General features: G+C 42.0%; 2 protein-coding genes across 12 annotated transcripts in view; one reads left to right on the forward strand and one right to left on the reverse strand.

Moving 5' to 3' along the window:
* RREB1 (ras responsive element binding protein 1) overlaps positions 1-16,930 on the forward strand; it is a 133,662-nt gene extending 116,732 nt beyond the window's left edge. For 6 of the 7 annotated variants that reach the window (XM_021534650.4, XM_021534642.3, XM_021534659.4 and 3 more), the window contains one exon: positions 734-16,930. In XM_021534650.4, coding sequence (XP_021390325.1) covers positions 734-1,239 — 506 coding nt within the window. In that variant the 3' untranslated portion in view covers positions 1,240-16,930. The remainder of the gene's footprint in view (positions 1-733) is intronic. The other variant, XM_021534700.4, reaches the window with a different exon arrangement.
* Positions 4,337-27,137, reverse strand: SSR1 (signal sequence receptor subunit 1). Of its 5 annotated transcripts, XM_085571473.1 has the most exons (11): positions 26,899-27,137; positions 24,747-24,859; positions 22,887-22,974; positions 22,455-22,717; positions 21,983-22,059; positions 20,244-20,322; positions 19,412-19,505; positions 18,847-18,861; positions 17,107-17,170; positions 5,447-5,506; positions 4,337-5,134 (listed from the first exon to the last, which is right to left on the reverse strand). In XM_085571473.1, exons 1-11 carry the CDS (start codon positions 26,981-26,983, stop codon positions 5,110-5,112), a joined length of 963 nt encoding a protein of 320 aa, XP_085427599.1. In that variant the 5' UTR covers positions 26,984-27,137; the 3' UTR covers positions 4,337-5,109. The 5 variants fall into 5 exon arrangements, with proteins under 5 accessions (XP_085427599.1, XP_085427600.1, XP_021390292.2 ...); XM_085571474.1 differs by lacking the exon at positions 18,847-18,861; XM_021534617.3 differs by having other exon boundaries at positions 4,337-5,506.
* Positions 27,138-27,748: the final 611 nt, after the last annotated feature.

Here is a 27,748-nt window from a genome sequence, read left to right on the forward strand (position 1 = left end):
TGAGGTTTTTTAAAGATACCTGTAAGGTTTTGGGATTTGTTTACTCAGAAGAGGAACATTTGGGACACACTGAAATATGCAAGAAACCCCTGCCTACCTACCGCGAGTCTCATTCTGATGCTCATTGGTGCAAGATGGTGTCCTGATGGAATTGTAGCACTGAAAAGTCTTTAAGAGGCACAGCTGGAAAGGGGGGACAGGCTGGGGTGGGACCTTTGGTTCTTCAGAGCAGATAGCACCTTGGGGCAGTATGCGTGGTTCATATTTTGCGAGAATTTTGTCTGTGGGGCTATGGCTGCTCTGTTTTCCAATGAGTTCCTGCTGAGGAAAGTATTCTCTCTCTCCACATGTGTCTGGGGCTGACCTGCAGCACATGGTGGGCTGGTTTCATAAAGAATTTTGAGGTCTAGAGATCAACTGTAAACTTCTTCCAGAAAAGTGGCTGACTAAATTAGGCAGGATGTTTATGGTCTTCCTCCCTCCTTAATGCAGGGCCTTGCCGAACCTGTAGACACTTAGTTCTGATGCTCCATTTGTGCTGTGGGCATTTACCTGTATTCCTGCTAGTACTCCATCAGCTAGTTCGCTAGTACAGAAGCCAAACATCTGCATAAACGTGACGTTCAATGGAGGTACTGAATTTCCAAAGTGCAAAGTGTTTAATGCTGCTTGAAGTAAGAGGGAGGCGCATGTGTGACCTCACGGCTGACTTTGTTTTGTCATTCTCTTCCAGGTGAGCGACCTTACAAGTGTCAAACCTGCGAACGGACCTTCACTCTGAAGCACAGCTTGGTCCGTCACCAGCGCATCCACCAGAAAGTCAAAAATGTCCGAAACCACGGGAAGGAGAGCGACAAGGAGGAGACGCAGTCGAGGTGTGGAGAAGACAGTGAGAACGAGTCCAGCCACAGCGGCACCAACCCCATCTCCGAAAGCGAGTGCGACTCCGCGGGGGGCGTCGATAGCCATTCGTCCCTCGTGGGGAGCCGGAACGAGGCCCTGGCCGGCATGGTCACGGACTCCCCCTGCGGAGAGGAGAGGAGCGGCGCCTGCCTCGCCGAGCCCACCAAGAGCACGCAGAAACACATGGCAAAAGACCAGGAACCGCGGGGCAGCTCCGAGCACGAGAGGCCCTCAGGTTTCATCCAGAACTTGCTGGAGATGCACAACGCTCCGTCTCCCATGAATCACATCCTGGCCTCTGCCGACAGCGCGCCTCAGCTCTTGGGGGTGGAGTGACTTGCTAGGAGGTTGGACGCGTCTCAGCAGGCAAACTGAAGCCAGCAGAGCAAGGTTTCTGGAGTCTGGTTTTGGAAGAGCGACCGTACAGCTACGGGGAGAGAGTATGGCAGACTGGACATGGTGCCATATGCCTTTCAGTATAATAATGCAAGAGACTACAGTATATACTGATTTGAGTGCCTTACTACTTTATTAGATCTTTTGGTATTATAGATTTTTTTCAAAAATGATTTTAATATTTTAAAGAATTATTTGGAGAGGACCCTTTTTCATTTAAGCATTAATGTTACCTTTTGTATTGGTGTGCGTGAGCTTGTTCTTGTATATCTGTGATAGTCGCTGTGTTTGTTCTCTGAGCTGGAAATGGGGCAGTGGGGTGGGAGGCCCTTGGATACCATAGCCAATAACTGGAAGAAAAATGATGTGAATTTCATATGAAATATTCAGAGGAAATGCAGAGGAGACATTGATTTATTGGTTTTTTTTCTCAGTAGATGTTCTTGCATTTGCCACATGGTGGAGCATTAAGCCTGTTCCAGGCATGAACAACGTGGCAGTTGAAGGTGTTCGAAGTGATTCAAGCCAAAAGCAGGAAACACAAACGAATTTCAACCTCATGCATGTTTCCACTTTTCAGCATTAGAAGTGGTCTTTTTAAATCCTAGGGGTTTTTTCTGGCCGTCACGGACTGAGCGTGTATACAGAGATGAGTTACATAGCAACGTAACCTATGGAAATTATGCACCCGCTGTTACATATGTTTGATTTGCTTCAGTATATTATTATTATTATTATTATTATTTTATTATTATTTTATAAATCCATCAGTTCGCTTGTCTCTGCAGTCAGCAGAAGCCAATGGGCAATATTTGCCCACGGAGATGCGTAGCGCAGCTTGGATCCCGTCTCGGAGTGTTCTTGACTCATCAGCTTTCACCAGCTCCTCCTCCTCCTGTTGTTGCAGCTCTTCTACTGTACTTTACATGAACCCCTTCCTCTGACCGGAGTGTCCCGCGGAGGCCAGCGAGGTACCGTGCCCGTGCGGGGCGCATCTCCCTCGCGGCGTGGGCGTGGGTGCGAGGTGCGACAGCGGGGCCGCGCGGGGCCCCGGTGCGTGAGAGAGGCTCCGCCGGTGCCGCGGTGACCTCGCTGCCGTCACGTCGGTGACGGTCGCTCACAGAGCAAAGTTATTCCGTCTTCCAGTGGAAAGCAAGAGAGAAATGCGAGCCTTACCCTCGTCTTGCTTCTGTCGTGTTCTAAGAGCAAGAAAATACTACTGGTAATAAAACTACAGATATACGACATGTTAAAAATAAATAAAATAAATTTAAAAGAAAAAAAAAATAGAAATAAATTCTTCCTGAGATTTTGGGGTTGATGCTTGAAGACTTGAGGTGTGTGTCTAAATTTCGTATCAGTAATTTAACCCCTTTAATGCTGGCAGCTGGAATTACTCCATGTGGCTCCTGTTGCCGGCAACAGGTGACAGACGCTCCAGCCACCAATATTGAAGGGGTTAAACGAAATGTATCCTACTGTAGCTGTGCATTTTTAGGAGTGCCCAGCATTTTTGTTGTTCTTGTGTTGTTGTCGTTATTGTTGTTTGTTAATTGTCCTTCAGTCATGACCTCTGGGACAGACAGAGCCATAATAGCATTGCCGGAGCCTCACTGTGCTACTCCACCGCTGCAGCCCCCCAGCCCAGCCCGCACTGTGACCCTCCCTCCTTCCCACCGCAGAATCGCTTTTCCTGCTCTCACCAGACATGGAGGAAGTGGGCCTCGGACCCAGTCTATATTATATAATATATATCTATATATATATCTATATATTAAAAATTCTCGGAAAAATTTCTGGAGACTGAAATCTCACTGTCCAGAATTCAGAGGAAGAGAAACGTTCTTGAGTAATATTCTTGCAAATAGAATAAGAAAAAAATGGTTGAGGTATATGTGATTTCTATTTTTTTTTGTTTGTTTTTTTTTTAATTTTTAAATAGGGATGTTTGAACCAGTTCAGAAACGAAGCTAACTCCAGATATAGATAAATCAGACACAACCAATGATTCATTTGAAACTCTACCCAGGTGCATTCTACTTAATGAAAACCAGTTCACGCATCCCTTAAATTGTTATTACTATTATAATTATAATAATAATTATTATTATTATTTTGGGTAATTTTTTTTGTTTTTGTAATTTTTTGTTTGTTTATTTTGGGGTTGTTGTTTTGTTGTTTTGGGTTTTTTTTCCGCAACTCTCCACACTAAACTGCGCAATACTGTGGGGGAGAAGCCATTACTAAACTATATGCTGCAGAACAATGTAGCAAATAATTAATTCCCAGCAGCCTGCCGGGACATCTGCTAGCAATAATCACTATTGATTTAAAGCTTTATTTAGCCTTTATCTATATCTTAGTAGAGTATAAGGTCTTGCCACATTTTATTGACATTTTTATTAGTTGAGTTTGACTGAGAACTGTTGCTGTTGTTGGGGTTTTTTTGTTTCCCTTCCTCCCCCAATATTAAACTGTGAAATTTATAATGTGTTTAAACTATGGGTGAATCTTAGGCTTTAGTTTGCATGTTCAGCTAATTTGTCTCTATATGATTTTCGTTTGAATCTTTTTATTTTTTTTCCTCTCTCAGGGCTTTTACAAAAAACAAAAAAACAAAAACAAAACAAAAAGAAAACAAAAAAAAAGATCTTCTAAAATTCTTTTGCCTGAGTTGCAATGGACTTAACATGGAGATAATTCAATCACTACATTAAGCACTTGACTGTGAAAGCGCAAAAAAAATAAAGGAAAAAGAAAAAAAAGAGAGAACCTTGTTTGAGGCTGTTGTGAAATAACTCTAGGGGGCTATGTGACAGTGATTCCATTTTCAGAATGATTCATCTTCTCTTTCCTCTCTGTGTGTCTCCTTTCTCTCTCTTCTCTCTCCACGAAGGAAGTTTAATCCTAGTGATTTCATCCCATGCAGGAAACAGTAATAAATGTGTAGAATTCATATTTTTCTAAAGGGAACTTAAACTGCTGCTACGAATTGTGTACAAGACTGGTTTATGCCACATGAACAGAGAATCACACATAGTTTTGGTACTTTTATTCCTCTTTTTTTCAGTTGTACAGTACTTCCAAATTCAAAATAAAAAGTAAAACTTGTTCTGTATCAAACCATCTAAGCAATAAAATGTTATATTTAAAAATTATAGGTTATTAAATGGGCGTGGCTCTTCTTGTGGGTTTGTGGTGACTTATTCTCTGCCTTAGCTCTGCTGGAGGACGACTTGCAAGCCAGTTTGTCTGTGCTGATGGATCACTGTTTCTCTTCCTTCAGTTGATCTGAATGTGAGCTGGAGATGTTTGCAGCACTCTGAAAACTCGTGTTCATTTTGACCACCATTTTCTGGTAGCCAGGCCCCTTTGAAATGCTGCTTGTCTCCCGGATACAGTTCCTCAATGCAGCAACTGAACGCAGTAGAAACTGCTGATTTTCCTGCATAGGAAGGGTCAGGATTCTTTTCAAATTAATGGTAGCCCCATGGTCACATGGGTGAGCATCTTCTCAGCGTGTACCAGTCATTTTTTTACAAATTAAGTAGGTTTCTGCTACTATAGTTTCCTTCTTGCATAAATGTTTATAGCCACAAACTCTTCAGGATTTGTCCAAAAGCCATGTGCATGTGTCAAAAAAGAGACCAATCCTTTGTTTTAGCTTGTCAGAGCTGCCTTAGCTGCATTTTATATGCCTTCCTATAAAGAAAACCCATTTCACAGGACAGTGAGCCAAAGAATCATCCGAGTTGTGCATCCAGCTCTCCAGGCCAGGGAATTGCAGTGAAGCAAAGCATCCACATCTTCCTAAGTCCTGCTGCGGTGGTGCTTTCTGGCAGAGAAGTGAACCAGGTTCAGAATGAGAGACAGACTTGGGGTGTGAACTGCTGCTTCTTTCCTCCCTCAAGCCTCCTGCTCCTTCCTGACGGAGGTCAGAATTCCACACAGCACTTGGTCTGCTGAGGACCTTGGTCCCTGACCCCCAGGGGGACAGGTTAGAACAGGAGCAGTCAGCCAGCCCCAAACTGAGAATATCTGATGAAGTGGAGCTCTGGAGGCTCTCTGGGTGAGATCATGGGGTGGAAACATAATTTCTGAAGGAGGAAACCTGCAGAAAATAATTTTCCCTCTCCCACCCACTGACCTGAATCGCCTCTCCTCTCGTGAGACTGATGGGAAGCTCGCGTCCGAGTGGCCCGGGGACCTGTCAGGAGGTTTAAAATCAAATGGGATGAGTTTATGTGGTTAGGAAGTGATGGTGACTAATAACTTACAAGCAGATGACTTAGAAAGCACTTGGTTCTTGGCCCTGGAAGGGTATAATTGCTGTGCCCAGCCCTTTTCTCCTTCTACCTCAATTTGACAGTGACTATTGCTGAGCTGGGAATTCCCCTGCTCTTCCTGCCGCGGACAGGGTAACACCCTGTTGGCCAGCTGAACTGCACTTCTTCCTGGTACTTCCTTTTCCCTCTTCTGCCTTCATTCTTCCCCACACTAACACCCATGGCAGCAATAGCTGGAGCTGGTCTGAAACGCCAGGTTAGCAGAGGTGGGGAGGTGGTGGTGGTGTCTCTGTGTGCCTCTTCCAACTTGCTGCTTCCTCACCTCATTCCCTAAAGCTTTTTTTCCCACCTTGGCAAGGGTGAAGCTGAACTTAATTTCTGACATGGACAGGGAGAGTGGCACAGCCCCTCTTTGAGGCACTGCTGTGCTTCAGGCATGGAGGCCACATGCTCACCCACAGCATTAAAGTTTGGGGAAGACTCAAGTCCTCTGCCACCACAGGGATGCCTTGGATGCAAGGGGCACCAGGAAAGTGGGGATTTTTTCTGAAGTGTGGAGTGTGAAGCTGTGGGGATGGGCAGGAGATAGTAGGATTGGGTAAAAACTGCCCCGAAACAGAATGTGGAGCCTGTTTGGAGCATCTTTTGCATTTTTGCTGCTACTGAAATGCAAACAAGAGGAAGGAATAAAGTTACTTGCTTCTCATTATGCAGCTGTCTCAAAGTAGCCAGCATATGCAAGATGGGAGGGCTGTACACCTCCACCAAGATCTTCAGAAAGTGAGTGCAATGAGAAATGATTTTCTGTTGACACTTAATAGTGTTTTGGCCTGTTCTGTTGGAAAAAGCCTTTCTTAAACAAAATGAGTCTCAATTAAGCTAGCAAAGGCAGCAAGGGGCAAAAGTTTACTTGAAACCTTTCCTTCTTCATAACTCTCCATTTTGGGGAATCATACATACCATTTTCTTATTTTCTTTCAGCATTTCTGTAGTTATGATGGGATTGAAAATTTTAACTTTTGAAAACCCTGAAGTTTAGGATTATCTGCAAAAGGGAGACTCAAGACCCTATCACAGAATAACCAGCACTTTCTGTATGTCAAAGAGGCACCATTTTTCATCACTCACTCCGATAGTGCAAAAAAAAAGAAAAAGATGGAGAAATTGATTGTTCAATTGGAATATCTCTTAACTGCTGAACTGTGGAGAAAGGGGCCATGCCAGCACTTCACAAAACCTGAGTACTGGAGTAGCCAGCATCAGGGAGGGAAGTGAGTAAAACCTGAACAAGGCACCAGTATCTTTGGGTGTTATGGGTCAGCTGAGCCCTCCAGCTGAGGAGCTGCATTAAAGAACTTTCCCTCTTTCTTTCATCCCCTTCCTTGGCAGTAATTACTGTGCAGGAGAGAGGCTGCACCCACACTGCAACAGCCAGAGGAGCCCTGAGGAAGATACCAGGATTTAGGGTCCAATCTGTTTGGAAATAAAGGAATTTACTTAGATTTTGAAAACCTTCTCCATATCAGGGAGGAGTAGAATGTTCCATGAAAAATGGTCTGAGGTTGGGAAGGGGGAAGAGTGTGTATGAGGAAAGGTCTAACCTGCTAGTGGGATGGCATGATCTGCATGCGTATCTGCCTCCTAGGCTGGGTGCTGTCTGAGCTGGGGACGTGATGGGTCACCTGGCTGTGTGTGCTCTGCAGGTTGGAAGCACCACATCACTACAGTGATCCCTGGAGTCCTGGGTGTGCTCTGGAGTTCCTGGGTTTGGCCACCAGCCCCACACTGGAGCTGCCCTCCTTGCCCATGTCCTCATGTGCACACTCAGGGAAAGGGGGGAACAAACATCCAGGAGCATACTGTTGTCCCTCTCTGGAAGCTGGTGGCTGCTGGTACCTGCAGATTTGCTGGTGGATCAGAGGATTTCCCTCATCATGGGCAATTAGTGCTAAGATGGATCACAGGATTAGAAGAACTGGAAACAACCCTAAAATGACAGGAGGTACAGCACAGCTGGGGTTTCTGAGCCAACAGCTCTGCTGAGGTATGGTCAGTCTGTTCCTCTGGTTTTGAAGAACATTAACAGGAACAATGGTTTGTTCATGGAGCCTCTGCCAGAGCCTAAAGCATCTCCTGCAGGTGCAGGGTTTTGCACGCAGCAAATTCAGACCTCTTGGCCTTTCTCAACACAGCACCACAGTGTCCTTCCTTGTCCCCTCAGCTGAGGATTGTGTTTTTGCAATGCAATTTCAGGGAATGCATTTTTATTTGATTTAAACTCTTCGCACCAGTCCTGAAAGGATGATTTATGCCAAGTAAACCCAAGGTGTTTCTCCTACAGGATGAGTTGGTGTCAGACACAGATGGTGTGTGTCCTTGGCCCTATGGCAAGTTAGGGACCCACTTGTCCAGTGATGTCCATGTATTTCTCAGGAACTATCAGAGAACTAGAGGGGAAGGGAAGGGGCAGGGGGAGAACAGCACAGGGAGAAGTGCTCTGGGATAGAATTATTTGGTGATTTTAGGATTTGTCACCAGCTGCACCACAACAAAAGCTTCAGAAGCTGCAAGAGCACCATCCCTGTGGGCTGCCAGGCCTCATCAGTGGATTCACCTGGACAGGGAGGCCTATTTAAAACAAGGGGAGGGGTGAAGGCTGGGCTGTTAGCAAGAGGACAGTTGTTTATGAGCAACATAACATTTCTGTATTGTAAAAAGATATTTATGAGGCTGTTTTTCCAGAAGTTTTTTTTTTTTTTTTTTTTTTTTTTTTAATGAGTCAATTAGTACCTGGGAGAAAAAGGGTGGAGAGGCAGAGGGCAGTTGGCCTGCTCAAGGGCAGCAGTGAAGACAGACTGCTGGCAAATCCCTGCACAGAATGGATGCCCAAAAGATACAGGAGCACCTATCTTGCTGTTGCTGTATGCAGGTGTCACCTCAGGTAAGTGACATGTAACCTCCACACATGTGCCGGTGTTAATGGGCTGCCTGACAGATGACAAGCTTGACTGAACTCTCTGGAGAGATGAAAACCTCCAGAGTATTGCCAGGTAAGGGGCTCTGATGGCTTCATTTCAAAATGTGTCTGAAATCACCCTGAAGAAGTGAAACTAAATGGAGTTGAGAAGCATTGTTGAGGCTTTTCAAAAATTATAGTATTGCCTACTTTCATTTCTCAAGACCCCCCTCAGAATAATAATAATAAAAAAAATCCTCATAAATAGGAAGCAGGAGTTTTTCACATATTAAACAGTAATAAAATGGGAAGACTTCTCTGGCTCACCCAACCTCACTGCGTAATGCAGTAGAAAATGTTGTAGCAATCCTCCCAACTAGTAGGAACTGAAAATAGCTTTCTCCTTTGCTGTGCTTGTTTATTTCTCCTGTGCCAGATTTGTCTCGTTTGGTAGGGAAAACTGCCAGGAGTGTATGAGGAAACTCTGGGCGCTGGTGTTTGGAATACACTGTTGTGAAAGCACTTGAACTTCTCTAGAGCCTTTCAGCAGAGGGTTGTGAAGCAGTTTACGAACATCAGTTAATGGGAGGCTGTAAATAAGAGAAATCTGCTGGAGAAAAGGCTTTTCATCATGAAAGGCCTGATCTGTTTTCACAATCTCAGAGGCAGAGGTTAATGCAGTGAAGGCCAGTGCTGCTGTGGGCTGACTCTGTCAGTAATTTTTAGCCTGTAACCACACGTGGAGCATGGCCCCACTGCTCATAAAAATGTGCCAAGGCTGGGACAGAATGTCAGCCAGAAGGGTTGGTGGCTCCAGGACAGGGCCTGACCCGAGCTCTGGGGTCTGAGGAATGGCAGAAATAAATGCTCCTGGGAACATGTACACACAGGACCGTGGGCCCCTGCCCTCGGACCTGGAGTTGTATTTGGGTAACAAAAGCAATTGTTAGCCTTTCCTCCCATCTACTGTTACCTGATCCTACAGAGAATGACAGCCTAGGTTTGTTGTTTGCATCTGACTTCCAAAGAATCTGCACCCAAAATAAGCATTTGTACTTTATTTGGGGTGATGGCAGTGCTAGCTGTGAGATGCAGGCTTGCTTTGACCAGTATTCCTCCCAGGTTTTTCCAACTCAAGCTTTACTGCATGACTTGACTGCTTGGGAAGGGTAAAACCTGGCTGTAAACAGAGACTGTACCCTTTGTCATTGCTGTTTAATTCTACCAAAGCACAACCCTACTTGATGCACAGGGCTCTTCCTGGGGAGGAGGCAGCACATATCCTCCTACTGCATGCACTGCTGCTGAATGGGATCCAGCACTCCCAGATTTGCACACTTTGTCAGAAAAGTCCCTTCTTGGTGGCAAATTTAACACCATTTAATCTGCTTCCTTCAAGATGCCTGTATGACTGAAGCTTTACAGGCTCCAAGGTCATGTGCATCAGGTCCACAATACTCCACAGCCAGAGAAAATCGAAGTATCAACCTGCCTGCATCTACACAGCAGTCAGTGTAAGTCTGCACCACAACAGTGAGTCCGATCTTTGTGTCTTTATCACTCTCTGTCAGCATCTTGAAGTTGAAGCCACAGAGGCTGCCTAGCATAGCATAGCTACCCAACACCCAGAACTCACTAGAAAATGAGCTGGGGCTGTAGGTGAGGGAATGGGAGAGGTTTGGAGACATGAGCAACTTGGGCACCCTGTGGTAATACATTTTGCAACAGGATGCCTTTAATGCATTTGGTTATTACTTTTTATGAATGCACCTCTTTGACAGTTTTTAACTTTTTCTGAACCATAAGAGTCTCTTTAGCAGCTGCAAAACACTTGCTTAAAAATTAAGGTATTTTATTTGAACAATAATTAAAAATGATAGCAGCTTCTCCACCAGTTCCTTCAGGCAGCGTTTTACTGAACTGCAGCTGAAGGATGTTTTGCAGTTTGTCAGCAGGTCCCTGGTGGCCTGTACTTATTCCCACTGCACTGCATCAGTGACATCTGGCTCCACTCAGTTCTATAAATTCAGCAGAATGGGAATGTCTGCGTGATGGTCCCTGGGGATTAGCCAGTAAAAGAAAAGGAGCAACCACTAAAGGAACAGTAAATGACACCCAGTGAGATGCTTTGCATGGGAGCAGGAGCTCAGCCTCGGGAGGACCTTGAGGGAATGTTTTGCCCTGCATGAGCATGAAGAAAAACTACTGAGTGATTGTTCTGGCTGCATGACTGTGACTGATGCCTTGTACTTCACCCTTGGAGTACCTTTAGCTGGGCTGGTGGTACTGGAATGCTGCAGAACTACAATCTGCCAGGCTATTACAATGCTGGAAAGGAGATGGTCCCCAAGTAGTGTATTTTCTAAAATACAAACTGAATCCTGCCTTTTTTTCTTTACTTTGGTGCCTAACAGCGAGATGCACTTCCTGGTTTCCAACTTGCTTTATAGCAGCAACAAGTTAGAATTAGTTGGGGAAAATGTCATTTCCAGCTGTGAAAAGTAATTGCACACTCTATGAATGAACCACTATTACAAACAACCAAGCATTAACCAAGCCTTAAATACTGGCTCTAAGGAAAATATGACACACTTCCAAATCAAGTGTTTTAGGGTATTTGAACTTGCTTCTAAAATATAACCTTGATATTTGAGTGGCAATGTTTGCCATACTGTGCTCAACAGTCACCAGATGCTATTTAAATTCTAGCTTTTCCTTTCCAATGGAAACCTGCAACAAGGGTGTTTTAACTGCCCTTCTTGCTGTGTGGACTCCTCTCAAAGAAAAGAGGGTGTTTGTTCATTCTTTCTTTCAAGCTTGAAAACTTAAGGGTGGAAAACTTGCCAGCTGATACTGGATCCAGTCCACTCTCAGGGCAAGGTCCTGTCCCCTGCTTCCTTCTGCAGAGCTGTGGATCCAGACTCTGCCAAGGGAGTTCCTTCAGTGTTCTGAACAGACTGAGCTCTTTGATTAAGCTTGCATGGAAAAGCTGAATGGAAATCTGTGTCTGAATGTGGTCAAGGTACACATCTATTAAAGATGTAATTCAATTTAACTTCTAAGGAAAACTGGTTGTGGGGCCAAACACCAGGTGGCAGAGTGAGCGTGTTACTACAAGCTCCACCTCTGCAATACTTTCTGCTGACACTGTAGGTGGCCACAGCCCTGAACTTTTTTGGAAGCAAATACCAGATACCAGCTTTTACAGTTTTTATGTTTGTTTTCACAGCTTTTTCTGTCAATTATTTTCTGAACAGCGTAGAAAAGTACAGTACTCAAACTAACTTCAGTGGCCAAGATAGAGCATGGAGTGATTTAGAAAGGCCAGACACAGTTGCTCTGACCCCTCCCTTTAGATGCTGCTCTTTGAGAAGGGGATAAAGCTCTTTTTGTGCTTGTCTGTTAAGAGAAGCAGTTGTCCCAGGTTTGGGAGATCCCTCAGCTGGCCGATCTGAGAATTGCTGGCTGTTATAATTTCCATCTAGTGAACCTAGTACTGTATTTTACCTCCAGGGTTAATGTTCCACCACTGCAGCCTCATCTCTATGGAAAATACATACGGTTGTGATTTCCATGTAGGCTGAACAGAGCAAGAGTGATGAGGAAAGGCAGGTTAAATTTCAGCTTTGCCTCACCAGCTAAGAGACTGGAATGTTGTAATGCTGAAATCTTACTGCATCATGGTTAATAGAAATTTATAGCCAAGACTATTTACACAAGGGGACAGAAAAGACAGACAGATTTTTAAGATCTCATCTTGGTCTTGGTATCTGATCTGTCTGAGCCAGTTATTGCAATCTATCTGTCTTGATCTTTTCAGTGAAAAAGATAAGGCAGGCTTCAAATCCAGTCATTTTCATGTGTTCTGGAACCTAAAAGTACATCAACATCTGCTTTGAGTTTTTCCCTCTTTTACCCACAGATATAGCTCGCAAATACACGGAGCCAAGCATTCTTTATTTTTAAACCTTGTCTGTTTTTTTGTTGTTTTTTTCCCCCAAGTCTTACCTTCTTCTGTTTGGATGCAGAACACCTGCTGGAACTGCTATTTGCAGAGTTATTGCATGGAATATGAGCGTTTGCTTGATCACACAGCAGCATGCACATAAAAATTGGAAGGATTTGGCCTTGTGCTTCAGCAGCTTTTAAGCCTCTTAACAGATCCTTTATATTGCCTATGGTTTAATATGAGGTTATTCCTTCTAGAAATGTAAGGCACTGTGGCTCACTTTTAACCCATCAGAATTCAGAAATTTACCGAACACCTTCCCAGGACCCTCCCTTAAAGAATTCTAATCTTAATTATTAGTCCATTGTCCGAACCATTGTCCGAAACATCACAAAGTACTTGCTCAATATTATTTCCATTCCAATTGCACATGCAGAATGGCATATTTTCACACTTTGCATATTTGGTACCACCAATTGCTTACCAAGGAAAAGGCCTTTTTTTGGTGCCATACTCATGCTTTATTAAAAAAAAAAAAAGCTACACAATGCTAAGAAAAAAAAAATCAAGTATAATTTACAAAAAAACCTGCAGTTGTTTTCAAGAGATCTGATCTCACTTATAAATGCAAGTCAGCAGGTAAGAAATTAAAGGATAATTTAACACTTAGTTGCAGTACATCACCTGAACTTAATCATCAAAAAAAATCAGTCATTCTTAAATTGACTGTTGATTGTAGCTACATAAACAATCATCTGTATCAACTGATTAGAAAAAAAAATCCCTGGGAAAATTTAGAAATAAATGGAAAAATATCAGAAGAATGTTACTTAGCCCACCTATAAATTTTTGCAGAAACTAAGAGATCTTTCTGGCTTTGTTATCCTCTGTATGTTAATTGCAACTCCTCTGCGTATTTTAGAAATATCAAAGTGTAAAGCTGCTAAATTCTGGTCAGTGAGGGGATAAAATTAGTACAGTATGGATCTATGTGTACAGTTGCCAATCATTTTCATTAGTGCTGTGTCTTACTATCTCCATGGAAGTGTATTGTGCAAGTCCCAAATAACTTCAAACACTCTTGAAACAGCCCTTAAGTCACTCCTATGAGGTAGGTACTGTCCTTCCTTTGGAGAAGAAGAGAACAGACTCTCTACTACTCAATACATCAAGCACACTGAAAAACAGGACAACCAGCCTACTTTAGTATTTAACTTCCCTGGATTCAGAGCTCTCACCTGCAACATTTTGTTTAGCACCACGCATTCTAGGAATAACCAGTAAGTGATACTTTTGACTACACCTTTTCCAAGCTAAGGAAGACGTTCAGCATAAATGTTTCAGAACAAGCAGAAGCACTGCCATCTCCAGTCTGCTCCATCCAGCTCCACAGCCTAAAACTTAATAATTTTGCATGTGGAGAATGAACTTCAATCCTTCAGTCTGACAGCAGCCACTCTTCTTTCTCTGATTGAAGGACACTGGGGAAAAATGAACCACTGCCAGAAATTAGACAGCATACAGAGGGCTACAGGTATCCCATGCAGTTCAAGGTCAACCTAAATTAATGCTTTGCTGCCTCTGCAGATGTGAACTCTAAAGTTGTTTTCCTACCCCTAGTGTAGAATTATAGTCTTCACAATTTTTTAAGTTAAGGAGCTGTGAGAAAGGAATTCACAGACATCCTTCACTCTAAGCCCATAGTTCATTTGCTCTCTAAAACCATTTTAGGATCTTTTACTACTAAAGAAACCCTAGCCCACAGCTTCTTTCACAGCTGTCACTCTTCTCAGAACACCCCCAGCAGTTGTGTGGCAGTGTAGTAAGCTGGCTGAGAACTAGTAAGAATGGATTATACAGGGGCTTGTGCTGCCAAATGGAAATGGGTGGCATACACAGAGAGAATTGCTGCTCTCTCATCTTTAAGTAGCAAAACTATACCCTACTCAGCTGAGAATAATAATTATATCCAGCAACACACCTGTGACACCAAGCTATCCCTGTTTAAAAATTGAGTATAAAATTCAAGTACCAAAATAAAAGTTTCTAACCAATAGGATAAAGCAACAACTCTACACCCTCAATTTAAGAAAACTGAGTGTAATAGACTGGCTTATTCACTAAAAATAATACTAGAGATGCCAGAGTTCAGTTGCTGCATGCTGGAATGTTACTGCTAAATTTCAACTACAGGAAATTAATGAGAAACAAATAATTAAAAAATGTTATGACATTCACCATGAGCAGCAGTGGTCTACTGGTCCCTGCTCCTATGAACTGCTTCTGGCTAAGAAAGTCACTATGAACCATTTACAGTGAATGCCAAGTTGTACCATCAGAAAGACAACCTTGGTACACCTGGACTTTCCCAGTGCTGGTTCCAGTGCAAGCTGCTTTTCTCTTCTTTCATGTTTACAACTTAAGTATTTAGAAGTCAGCCACTAAGTGCAGAGAAGAGAGCTCAACTTTCAAATACTTCTTATTTGTACAAATAAAACTAGGATATTACAAATTAATATCCTCTGTTCTGATCCTTTGTCTTTTTTCCTGGCATACCACTGTGTCATCACCACTCCCTCAAAGAGTACCTTTAAATCTCAGGAAGAACTAAGAGTATACAGTTCAAGATGACCTATTACAAGAAGGTGAAAAAACCCCTTTCAATGCCAGGTTAGAGACAACCAAAGAGAGGGAACTTCCAAGTTCAGTGCATCAGGTGTTGCAATTGCTATGGGGCTTTAGCACAGGAAGCATTTAATCCATAAACACTCTGTTGAATCAATGCAAGCTGGAATACAAGCCTGCAAATCTACCACAGAACCAGGCAGATTTTATTACTAAAGGCAAATAAAGCTGTTCCACACAATTTGAGTGGAGATACCCCTTATGAGGGCAGCATTCAACTGTTTCCTAAATGATCTGAATGACAATAAAGCAAAAAATTGCTTAACTGCAAAAAATATTCCGCCCAGACTAGCTCTATTTTCAGGAAGTTGAACAAAGCATCTCTTCCATGGCAGTATAAGTCAGGAAAATCTTCACAGTTCATTCTGGCCAAGTGTGTAACAAAATAGTGCCAGCGCAGGTACTTTCAGAACCTATGTGCTTCAAACACACTGTGTCGGGATTTGGAAGGATTGCTCTGCATCCATTGGCTCAGAAGTTCAGTCCCTGCAGACCAAGTGTGGAACTAAAAGGGCATTTTCAGAGGTGGGAATGAGAAAAGGGAGGAAAAGACAGAAGCCTCAAATCTATGCCTCTTCCCAAACTCAAAAAGCTTTCAGATAACATTCAGACATAGGAAGAGAGGCAGTTGAGATGCAAATAGTTCAAGCCTTGCCCAAGCAAACTGATGTTCTGCATATTGGCTCTTTTCCCTGTCAGTTAATTCCTGAACAGAGTGGATACCTCAATACCTGGTAATCATGTAAGCCACAAAAAGAAATCTTGCTTTGATTTTGCACACAGCTTTTCTGCTTTACTACTGAACCAACATGCAGCTAGTGATGAATATATGTCTGTGTTACTAGTTAAGAAAGACTAAGTGAAAAAAACCTCAGACAAATGTACTGACCAATGTAAAGATGTCTCAGATTTAAAAACTGTAAACAGTGAATTAAATAGTTTGCCAATAAAAATAATTATTTGAATCCAACTGCTTTTCAAATTCAGTTTCAAGTGTGTACAGCAAATCCTTGTAAAGCTTTAAAAAAATAAATTGGTGTTTTGATACATATGACATTCTAGTTCTTAGGAGAGAGAACCAAGAACTCAATGAAAAGTTTTTCTGGCTTATTCAACAGTTTCTTGAGTAAACATTGCAGAACTACCACTATAATCTGAATACCTAAGATGCTGGCACGATTCAATAACTAACCATTTAACAAATTTGGTATAAAAAAGAAATTTATGTAATAATACCAATTCAGCACACAAATTCCATGCTTCACAAGTTCTGCTGCTGTGCAAGTCTTCCTAACATCTATGCAGCTAAGTTCAGATTTTTAGGTCACTGCATGCCCAGATCAAAACAGCAGCAAAATATCTACCACTACAAGCAGCTATACCCAATTGTGCCTTTAGAATGAAATTATGCAGAAGTTGAGACGATCAGTGTCTGGCCACTGAGACAGGACCACACACTCAAACTTCAGTGTGCGCACCTTGTAAAGAGCTACTGACTGAATAAGAACAATTGCATTCAGGCTCTGATACAGATATGATACAATCAAGACAGATTAAAGTCACCAGACATTCAGATTAGGGAGAGGAGAGAAATCCTTCAATGACAATGTACAGATGACAAGCCAGCATTACAAAGAACTCTAAAGGCACATTTCAGGTAACACGTTTCTGTTAAGACCAACCGCTTTACACACGCAGGCACAAATCTTAATGGCTACCTCCCCCAACCCCCAACAATTAAAAAAAAACCAAAAACAAATTAAGAGAGAAGTGCATTTTCAGTAATATTAACACCATTCAGTTAATCTGTTCAGTCCAAATGTTTAGCAGTATTTTCCTTATGGTGGTATGGGTTCTCTGCACTACTCCAATCCAAAAAACCAAACAGGCAGAATTAGTAAAGGTTCAACTGTTGCACTAGTTAACATTACTCATCAGAGCCCACTGGTCTCTTCTGTGCCCTCTTGTAGGGCAACCTCCTCGGTGAGGCTTTATCTAGATAAAAAAAAAAGTGATAGTTGCATCAATTACAATTGTTACATAAGCCTGTATTTTTCTCCTCCCAAACACACCATTCTGTAACATGCAACAACCACAGGGGGTAAGGCTTGTTCTATTTGTCAGTTACTAAAATGCAAAAAAAACCCAAACCCAAACAAAACCCTGTCATCCCTATGTGAAACTGCAGGCTGGGTTGCTTAGACAATTTTCATGTTCAGTAATTACACTTCTGGAAAGTTAAATTAATTATTTTGATGACCACTGCCTTGAGTTTACATGCATGAATAATATAAGACTGACTCTTCTTTAGACAGCTATGTCTTGCATGTAATATTTCCACATTTATACAACTAACAGCAAAAGAAAAGTGTCTTTGTTGTGGAAAACTGCACTTTTTCAGGAAGCATCCACATTGACTGGGTGATCTTTAAGGCCCCTTCCAAACCAAACCCTTCCATAGTTTATGATTATTGCAGAGAATACTTTCAGTAACCTTCAGTACTTTGCATTAAGTGCTGAAGTGATTGTTCTGTTTAAGAAAATTAGTCACCAGATGCACATAGCAATCTCCAATAACCTCCCTATTTAGAATATGTTCAAATACAAGGAACAGCCATCATGCCCTTACAGGCCAATCAGTACAGTATGAAGTGTCAATAACAAAAAAGTCAAGAATATCTGAGATCTTAAACATTGTGTATTTTAAAGAATTCTAGTGTAGAGTTCTAATTGAAACTAACCTGGAGCTGAGAAAACTGCAAGTAAGAACAACTTAACCATTCATTTTTCCTAAACTTCAAGCATTAAGATATGAATATCTATTTGGCTTAAGAAATGGACAGTGGTGGGGCCCAAACATTACCAGATTTTGAACCCTTTTAATGTCAGCTTGCTTTTTAGCAAAAAGTAGCATTTAGACCTTCAGCGTTTCTTGCTAGATTGAGGCTTTTCAAATTCCTATGTCTGGATTTTATACTATTCTAGTGTCTAACAGAAGCAAGTGTATAAGAACACTTATCTTCACAAGTAAAGGACTAGTCTTTATATCTATGCTGTGTAAGTACTCTTAAAAAGGGTAAAGGAATTTTAAAAAGCCCAAAATCATCAACTCCTGGCATAATTTCATAGCACAGCTAAGGCCTCTAGCCCTTCTGCACCAAATGAAGCTCAGAATATGCTTATTTGAGCCAAACAGCAGTCCTTGCCAAGGAAGGGTAGCTCCTGCAAAGGGTTTTCAAACTCTCTGCATCTCGTGTAGGATGCACTTCAGTAGCAGTCACTGCTGTGAGGTGAGAAAACCTCAATGATGACAGGAGTTTATCAGCATGATACACCGAAGTTAGTGGGGAAGGCAATAGTATAAAATCCAATCTGCCTTTTAGAAAAAGAATTCTGGGAACCATGATAGAAGACAGCAATACTTCATCAATATTCTACTGATACTATGTTTCTACAATATAATCAGAAATATACCCACAAAATACATGAAAACAAATTTAGAAGTATATAAAATGTATGCCATTGCATGCATCTGTTCTGCATCTTTCACTGCTCATGCTACATCACCAGTCACAGCATGCAGGAAGCTGTATTTCTATCCATGCCTAATTATTACATGGACAACACACTAAGCACTTTTCACTCTGCAGTTCACAAAGAGTCTACCTCACCTCTTCTACTTTGCACTGAAGCAATGAGAAAGCAAAAGAGAAGAAAGAGTAAGAGAAGTTAGAAATGTCAGCAATCTAAAGAAATCAGATATTTGGTTTAGTGTTGGCATTTCAGGTATCAAATAGAACTTTTGGATTTGTGAAAGACATCAATAACAAGTATCTATGGGGCTTTAGTTAAAACACACTTCTAAAGCTTATTTAAGACTCTGGTCTATAGGTAAACTTCCAAACAACTTACAGAAACTCTGAGATGACAGCTACTTTTAAACCATCTTTGCAATCCAGGTTTTGGGTAGAGATCTTACACTGTTGAAAAATACTCTACAGAACAAATCATAAAAGTCACCAGTAGTCATTATCTTATCAACCAATGAAGTTTGTTCTACAAGGAATGGACTACTAAAGTAATAATCTCATCCTTAAGTACAGTGCTTGAGACAATTTGTTATTCCCTAGAAGATAAATGCTATTCTAAGAAATTGGTATCAGCTACTTCTCACTTACAATTAGCTGATCAAGTCAAGTTTGTTATAGTCTAGTTTGTGAAAGGCAGACTACTTACTTATTTGATTTAAAGTTTCCTGGGGAATCCAGCTCATATCAACATCGTTCTGATTTGATGTTCCCATTTCTACTTTCTGTACTGGTCTTTTCCTCTGAAAATTCAAGAAAGAAGAAAGATGTTTCTTTTCAGTAAGACTTGGATAGCACAAGTATTAGAAATTACTAAAAAAAGCAATATTTAGTGAACTACAATTATTTCACTAAGGTACAAACTTAAAGCTAGTCAATGTACAGAGCTGTATTTCCCACTGGCAATTTATTCCTCTACGCTTTGCATTAACACTTCTAACACTTCACAACATTTATTCCACATTCAGGCACCATGATTTCATGCATAGCTTGGTAAATTCATTATACCTTTTACTGATGATCAGTCAAACTTTGTGATGATGAGTTTCGTTTTGCTTTCTCAGATTAGCATAACGTTCTTACATGCGACCCGACCTTGCGAAATAATCAACATTATGGCAAAGCTTTGCTAAGAACTAAATAAAGCTGCTTTCCCCTGAAGTCTGACCTGGATTAGACTAATAGGCAGAAATAGAGAGCATGGGGAAAGTAAGTACTGAATCAGTAAACACAGACACCCAGTGATATTCCAATTCAACCACTTCAGCGTAGAGCCAAAGCGCAGAGACCCAAAGGGCATGAGCTCAGCAAAGTATCTTCCATTAGAAACATTTTTTAAATGCTCTAGTTTCCCAGTAACCTCTAAGGTTCTAAAAATAAATCTTCTACCTTTACCATCATATGCCAGAAGCAATCACAGAATTGCTTTCTTTTCACAAAGGTTTTGTATTAACAAGTACACAAATAAACACACCACTCACCTTCCTAGACTCTAGTAGCTGATGTAGACCAACAATGACCAGCAGACCAAGTCCAGCAAGGAACATGTACATGAAGATCCTTTAGAAAACAGTTTAAGAAACAATGCATTAACTAAAAATGTTAACTTTTGAAGACAGCATATGAAGAGGCGCCACACATCCACTTAAACATTCCCAAGAACTTCTGTAGGGGGCAAGTGGGGAAAATACCCAAGGAATCTGAAACTACAGTTCTAACAACTATCATGTAATTACAGTTTCTAAAATCCAAGTCAGAATAATCATAAATTTAATTGTGAAAAACAGAACATTTGAAAAACTCTGTATAGATTAGAAAAATATTATAATAAATAAATACTGAAATTTAGTAACTTCAAGAATTCTTTTGCACTATCACCAAGTTTCAAGATATTGGGTCACAGGCAATATTTAGGTCTGTGACAGATTTAATCACTTATAAAACCCTTAAAAGTCTCTTATATGCTTTTAGCATGCTGTTGCAAAGCAAGTACTGCTAGGACACTTAATTTGCAAAAGAGCTTTGAAAGACTTTGCTTATGCTGTTCTGTGTTTCACAGTTAGAATTCTACCTACAAAATCAATTTTCTTAATCTGTACATTCTGGTTTGTTTTGAAAGAATTTTATCTATAGTATCTGTTGATACCTAACAATAGGTAAACCTAAGCTACAAAGTTGATTTGGGTATTAAGGAATTTACAGGTAAAGAACTTATTCCAAGCTGAACATCTGAACTTTCATTCATAATAAAGGAAATTATGGAGTTTAACTAAAGAAGATACTTAATTTAAATACCTGTTACAGGGCAACTATCTATTCACAGGACATTCATGCAAACTGATTCTAGTATCTGAATTGTATCTGAGAGTTCCTTTTCAGAGCATCACATATTTTCACATGACCAACTGTTCTTTCACTTAAACCATTATACTTGAGAAATACAAATTAATGCAACAGCTATTTCTTTTGGACAACATTTTTAAAAAGCCAGCTTTCTCAAAAGGCAATTTCTACCTGTGGCAGGACAATTCACATATTCAGTACTGTCTACAGGTATTTATGAAGATCAACTTTTTTAATGCACAGCTTCACTTAAAATTCCACTCCAGTGCTACAATATTTAATAGCATTTTAGCACAACATATGCTTGAAAGATACTTGGTGTGTCAGATCTACCCAAGTCTGAAAAAATCACTCCTGAAAGATACCTACTACAGACAGGGGTTAGAGGAACTCAGTCATTCTTTGCTGTGCTATTTGGCACTCCAAATACATCTTAGTTTACATAAACTTAACATTACCCTGCAGTGTTCCAGAAGAAAGCTATTCCAGTCCTGACAGCAGGACCCACAGCCTGATACTATGCATTCTCTGTATCTTTTATCTCTTAGGAAAAAGCACAGTAGCATAACAGAAGCTTAACAGCTTTGAATTGCTATGTAGCTGTATAACATCAGGTCCTATTCCAGGCTTAAGCCCTCTGAGCACATCTGTCAGCTTCTCACTGACATACTGAAGTCCTGAAGACCCCCACTAATAACAGAGATCTTAATTTTGGGTAAAATTTGTATTTTCAGTTTGCCAAATGCTGCTACATCATAAACAAAACACAGCAGACTAACACTCAATAAAACAACAATATAAGAACTATTTCCAATGGCACCACCAATATCCTATTCTACCAGTGCACCAACTAAAACTGGATCTCCATTCTCCTTACGTTTCTCCATCCAGCCCATCTTCTTTTTCAATAATTGTAACAGTTTGATTGAAGACAGCATCTTGAAAAATGTTGCCCTAGAACAAAGTTTGCACATAACATTTTAAATTCATTTCAACACCTACACAAACATTTACCTTTTTCCATGTTCTTGGAGAAATTCTAAAAAGCAGCAACTCCTGCACAAGACTTTAAGGTTTTAAGTTATGCTAGTTTCACTCAACACAAAGCACAAATGCAACAAAAGCACAAATATTTTGCTGCCCTCTACAGTTCTAAGACACCTCAACTTCCACTGCTGATATAACTTCAAGTGCATGTAGGCAATCCCTTGCTATGCTTATGTATCCACTGATTTGCTTAAATATTACAGAGGCATTCACTTTCTGGAGAAGTACTTGGCTAAGCAGCTCCCTCCTGACATCTCATGACGAACTAGAAAGATTCAAATGAACTGGAACATCGGGCTTACACTTGCATCTCTGTAGTTGAGATTGATAACCAGACCGAAAGGACGACCACCCATAGGCTCAGCAGGGATGAAGGAGTACTCAAACGTGGCTTGTCTCTGTGGTGGAACTACTGTGTTCAGAGAGAGAGCTGTGAAGTTCTGGATATAAAACTGATAGTCTTGAGGGTACCGGAAAGAAGCATCGAGAGACTCAACAATGAAATCCTCTGTACCCTTATTGGTGAAGCCCACCAGAAATTTTACTATGTTGTTCGCCGGAAAGTCTGAAATACAAAAAAAAAAAAAATCAATCATAAGAAATCTCACACACCACACACAGCCAATTCTAAACAGAGAGCATCTAGAACAGGCTCTGTGGTTTCACTGTTTTAGGCAAACACTGATGTAGTCTAAGCAACAGTAAAGAGAATGGTGCATTAGCAGGACTCTTACCTTCCCCTTTGACAAATAAGATGGTTGTATCAGCACTAGGTGAGGCTTTAGGTTCTCCTGACAAGTCTTCTTCCTCTTTTTCTTCTGTCTAAGACAAGAGACTTTTTTGAAAAATCCTATAATGAACAGTGAAGCAAAAACCATGCTTGGTTCATGAGAGTCCCATACAGTGTCAAGTATTTGTACCAAATCCTGTTCTTGCAGGATTTGCACCATAGTCTCTTCTCCCTCTAAGATTTGCTGAGCATCCCTTTCAGTATTTATCTTTCTACTTGTTATATTTGACACAGTGACTAATCTGAACTACATTTAGCTCTATTGAAGGGTTTGGAATCAAAAAGCATCAGTAAGGCTTCCGTCTGAGGGTGGAAGGAAAAGAATAGAATCTAAATGTTACGTGTTCACATCTAAGCTCTTTCTAGTTAGAAAACAAGCATTTCCAAATAAAGACAGCCATAAAACAAATTAGTTACTTTCACTACAGGGAGTATTTATGGCAGCTTTCTATTCAGTTTTAATTAGTTAAGTGTTATGTATGCCTGGAAAAGGTTAGGCTATTGGAACTACAGAAATCCATGGACTCACTTGTTCAAGCTCACCTTGTGATGAATCACTTTTTAATTTGACAAATGCAAGCATTAAGGGCTTATTTTCCACTCGGGCATCATGGGATCACCACCGTCCCCACCAAACAAAAACAAGGCTGACCCAGTATTGAACAGTCTCAGCTAAGTGCTGGCAAGTCAGTTGAATCATTTGATTTCAGTGCTTAAACAACCTCCCGAAGCAGTGGAAATCCTACTGGATCAGTCATAAATGTACCATGAACTAGGGAACCAGTTCCCTAGTTGAGCTGAGCATGTGGCATCTTGATTCCAAGACACTATGAAAAACCCTTTTATTTGAGTGACAAATAAAAGAAACTGTCTAAAAAGTACCATGTTTTGTACATGAGTAAAAAATAATTAAAAGGAAATTATATCTAAAACTTTATTTAATAATCTTCTGTCAATGTTGACATAGCATATCTTCTACAACTTAGCAAAGCTGGTCAACCATAAGCTCACCAACTTAAGAGCAACCGTAAGATCTCATAGAATCAAGTAACACTTTATCAAATCTGCATTTTTATTATGCATGTCTTCTCTTACTAATGTCCCAAACTTCTTTAATGTACATCAGAGATTTGAAAAAATTTTGCACCACTCTAAGCACATTAAGTGTCTAGCAAGCCTAACACTCCACTGCTATAAGCAGATCACAAAACTATGTAAAAAACTATGTAAAACATTCAACTTCTATGTTTTTTATTTTCTGGGTAATTTTTTGAATTTGTGTTGTAAACTTAGATAGCTGTATTTTTTTTAACAAGGGTTTTAGAATTCATTCTGAGCTTAACTAAGAACTCTGTTGCTCTTAGAAATCAATACCAAAGAAGCCAGAATGAAGTAGTTCTATCCCCCAGTGTTCTTCTCAGTTTACTGAGGTGCAACTTCAGATAGAAAAATTTTCTCAACTTTATATCTACTTTCTAAAATCTTTTACCTTTTTATATTCTTACACAGTGAGCTCCTACAAGAATGTGGTTCTCCCACTTCGTGGTCTGGTTTAATTTTTCTTTTGTGGCCTACAGTTTTGGTAGTCAGAAATCGGGTTGTCCCCATGTGGTTTTTTAAACTGGTAATTCAAAAACAAAAGATAAATCCTTCTGACACTTCAAAGTGAACACAAGCTTAATCAGATACGTGGAAATAGCCACCTGAAAAAAGCAATGTAAGTAAACTAAACTATTTAAGTTATCCAGCTTCAAGCACTTCTAGTCTAATTCATACTTTTGAAGTAATATTAATGTACAATTACCAAGTCTGTAGGCTCATCTTCTTCAACTTCAGCTTCATCATCCTCATCTTCAACTATAGTATCTTCTACAGCTTCCTCATCCTCTGTAGCATCTTGAGCTGCAACTAATAAACCTGCCAAAACAAAACGCAAATCCAAGAAAGTCTTTTAAATGTCTAGTTAACCAACAAAAAAACTGATATTTAAGTACAATTCTCCAACTAATGTTTGAGGAACTTCTTGAAAACCCGTGCAATACAGTGTTTTGAAGCCTCAGTTGCAAAAACCTCCTATTCAAATGATGTCTCTGTTGATCTTTCAGCCTTATTTCTTCGCTAAAAGGTTTTTCACTTACAGATAACTCAGATAACAGATTACTCAGTTATCTGTCACTAGGTTCAAAACCCAAAAATTTACAGCTGAATGACAAAACATTCAACATTCACACAGCAATGCCTACATTTGCAAAAGGCAACCAATTTACCTTAAAAGCTATTGTTCAATTTTTGAAAACGCTAATGTATGAAAATAATTCAATTTTGCAATTACAAAAGTGGAAATAAGGCATTCCTATTACCACAAAATTAATTTAGTAAGTACTGTTTCTTCTAAGACTAGCAAATCTAACAAGTTATTAGCACACTGAAAACACTTTAACACTCTGAAAGGTACCTAAAAAGTTACTTTTTTTTTTTCAACTTATTTTCATCCAAGTTGTGAAACCTAAAGAATGTTTTTTTCACTACGATCTCCTTAACAGCATGTACAGCCATATATCCAACAGAACCACTACACCAGTCAGAAAAGAAACATGACCTAGAGCAAGGCTCCACAACAAGTGCAATCTGATAGTCCATTGCCTCTTTGCTTTCATGGAGCCTAGTCTCATACATTCAAACACTGGGCAAATATGATTAATAAAAATACTGGCCACGGGACAAAGTTCTGTCTGTTTGCAGTTCGGAGCACATGCAAGCAAGGCTGAGATCTAAAACGTGCACAAAATTACAGGCTTGGGTTTTTTATTTTTAACAAACATAACGCTTTCTGAACAGGAAAGAGTAGAAATGAATGGATAACTGATTTACATAAGTCTGAAAAAAGACCTAGCTGCTATAAATACAAAATTTAAAATAAATATTTTTAAATTTTCATGGGAAATAGGAATCCCTGAACAGGACAAGCATATCCAAGGAATTAAGAATTGCCAGTCAGTGCTAGAAAGAGTAAACACAACCTCTCCTCTCAAGTGTCTTCAGAAGGCACACTCAAAGACTTTTGCTCGACCATGTGCAATACTTAACCTAAGCCTTAAGTACCGTGATTTTGATATTTTAAACTTGTGTGTAAAAAAAAATTAATTTCTACAAAAATTCTTACCAATAAAGGTGGGGGACTTTAAAATAAAAATGAACAGCATACAGGTAGGCTGTAGGCAGCCTTTGCCATCTGCTGCCCAGCACGCCCTCAGACCCCTTACGGTCTTTTCCATGGATATCAGGGGCGCTGATGATGTGGCAATAGCGGGAGAGCTCTGGGAAGGGACTCGTACACGGCGTGTGCCGCAGCCCACTGCGGGAGCTGGGCGAGAAGCCTTCCCCACCTCTCCTGCCTTCCCAAACTTAGCAGTGGGGAGGCAATTTCCAGATCGTGAATCAGATAACGCCACAGCGTAAACAGAGATTAGCGCTCCTCGGAGCCGCCAAGGACACTCGGGGGGTGGCGGCAGACGAGGTGGGAAGGCAGGGCGGCAGCCAGCGCATCTGCTGGGGAATGAGGGACCCAGCCCCGCCGGCTTAGGGTACGTGGGACCCGGCCCCGCCGGCGAGAAGGACAAACCCGCTGCCGCCCCCTCAGGAGGGGCTCTCCGGCTCTCCCGGGCCGCTGTCACGGCCGGGCCTGAGGCCGGAGCCCGCGGGGCCCTGCCCGACCCGGGCTGCAGGGGCCGGAGCGCCTCGGACGGGCCCGGGGCCCCGCGGCTCCGCGCCGCAGCTCCGGCCGCGGCCGCCACGTGCGCGGGCGGCCGGGGCGATGAATGAGCGGAGCCGCCGCCGCCCCTCGGCGGAGCTTCCGCAGCCCGGCCGGAGCGGCTCGCCCTGCCCGCGGAGACCCCCCGCAGGCGCTCACCCACCCGCCAGCCCCGCTCCCCGGCAGTGCCGGCGGCCGCCCTCACCTGGGCCGCCGCGGGCGCCCCCGAGCAGCAGCGCGGCGGGGAAGACGAGCAGGGCGAGCAGCAGCAGCTGCGACAGACGGGCCATGGCGGTGATGAGGACGGCGGCGGCGGTCGCGGCGACCCGACCCCTCCCGCGCACCCTGTCGCCGCGGCGGGATGTCTAAATGGCGGCGGCGGCGGGCGCTGGGGCTGGAGCGGCAGCTGGGGCCGCCTCCCCCCGGTGCTCCATCCGGGGCCGTGCCCGCCCCGCTCCGCCTCCGCGGACGTGGCTCCGCCGGGCAGGAGGCGCGGCGGCCACGTGAGCGCCCGGCGGGGCGGCGCTTCCGGAGCTCCCGGCGCCGCTCCCGGGGAAGCGCCGGCGGCACCGAGCTCCCCGCGCCCCGAGCCTTTGGACAGCGCTCCGGGCGGGCGGTCCTTGCCCTGCGCAGCGCCAGGACTTGGACTGGGACGATCCTCGTGGCGTTGCAGACTGTGGAATTTGAGGATGTAATCTGTCAAACAGCGGCTAACATCAAGCTCTGTGCGATGTCCAGGTGCTAGAAAGACAAATTACGTGTCGGTAGAAATGCCTTGTTGAGGTTTAGGCTTTGACATGCCACAATGATCTCAGACCTAGGCAGAGCCTGGGAAGGAGGATGTAGCAATAATAGTGGACACAAAGAATTCAGAATTTGCAGGCCGCAAGGACATTCGGCAGAACTTCCAAGATAAGGATTAAACTTAAAAAACCCTGTAACTACGCTGAATTACTTCAGTGGATAAAAGGCAGTTCCAACAGGTGGAGATCACGGCCACAAACTCACGTACCACTGACTCCAGAGACCCCCTGAGTCTTAAGCAGAGGAAGACT

The sequence above is a fragment of the Lonchura striata genome, chromosome 2 (genome assembly GCF_050655825.1).
Source record: "Lonchura striata isolate lonStrDom1 chromosome 2, ASM5065582v1, whole genome shotgun sequence".
Lineage (NCBI taxonomy): Eukaryota > Metazoa > Chordata > Aves > Passeriformes > Estrildidae > Lonchura > Lonchura striata.

Bases quoted from the DNA above. Each gene is read 5' to 3' on its own strand.
- SSR1 (XM_021534617.3), bottom strand. From the start codon at position 26,983: ATGGCCCGTCTGTCGCAGCTGCTGCTGCTCGCCCTGCTCGTCTTCCCC. The intron at 24,860-26,898 runs GTGAGGGCGGCC...TTGTTTTGGCAG, and splicing joins GGGCGCCCGCGGCGGCCCAG to GTTTATTAGTTGCAGCTCAA. The intron at 5,507-17,106 runs GTAATGTTAACT...ACCTCCTGACAG, and splicing joins AGACCAGTGGGCTCTGATGA to GTCCCCGGGCCACTCGGACG.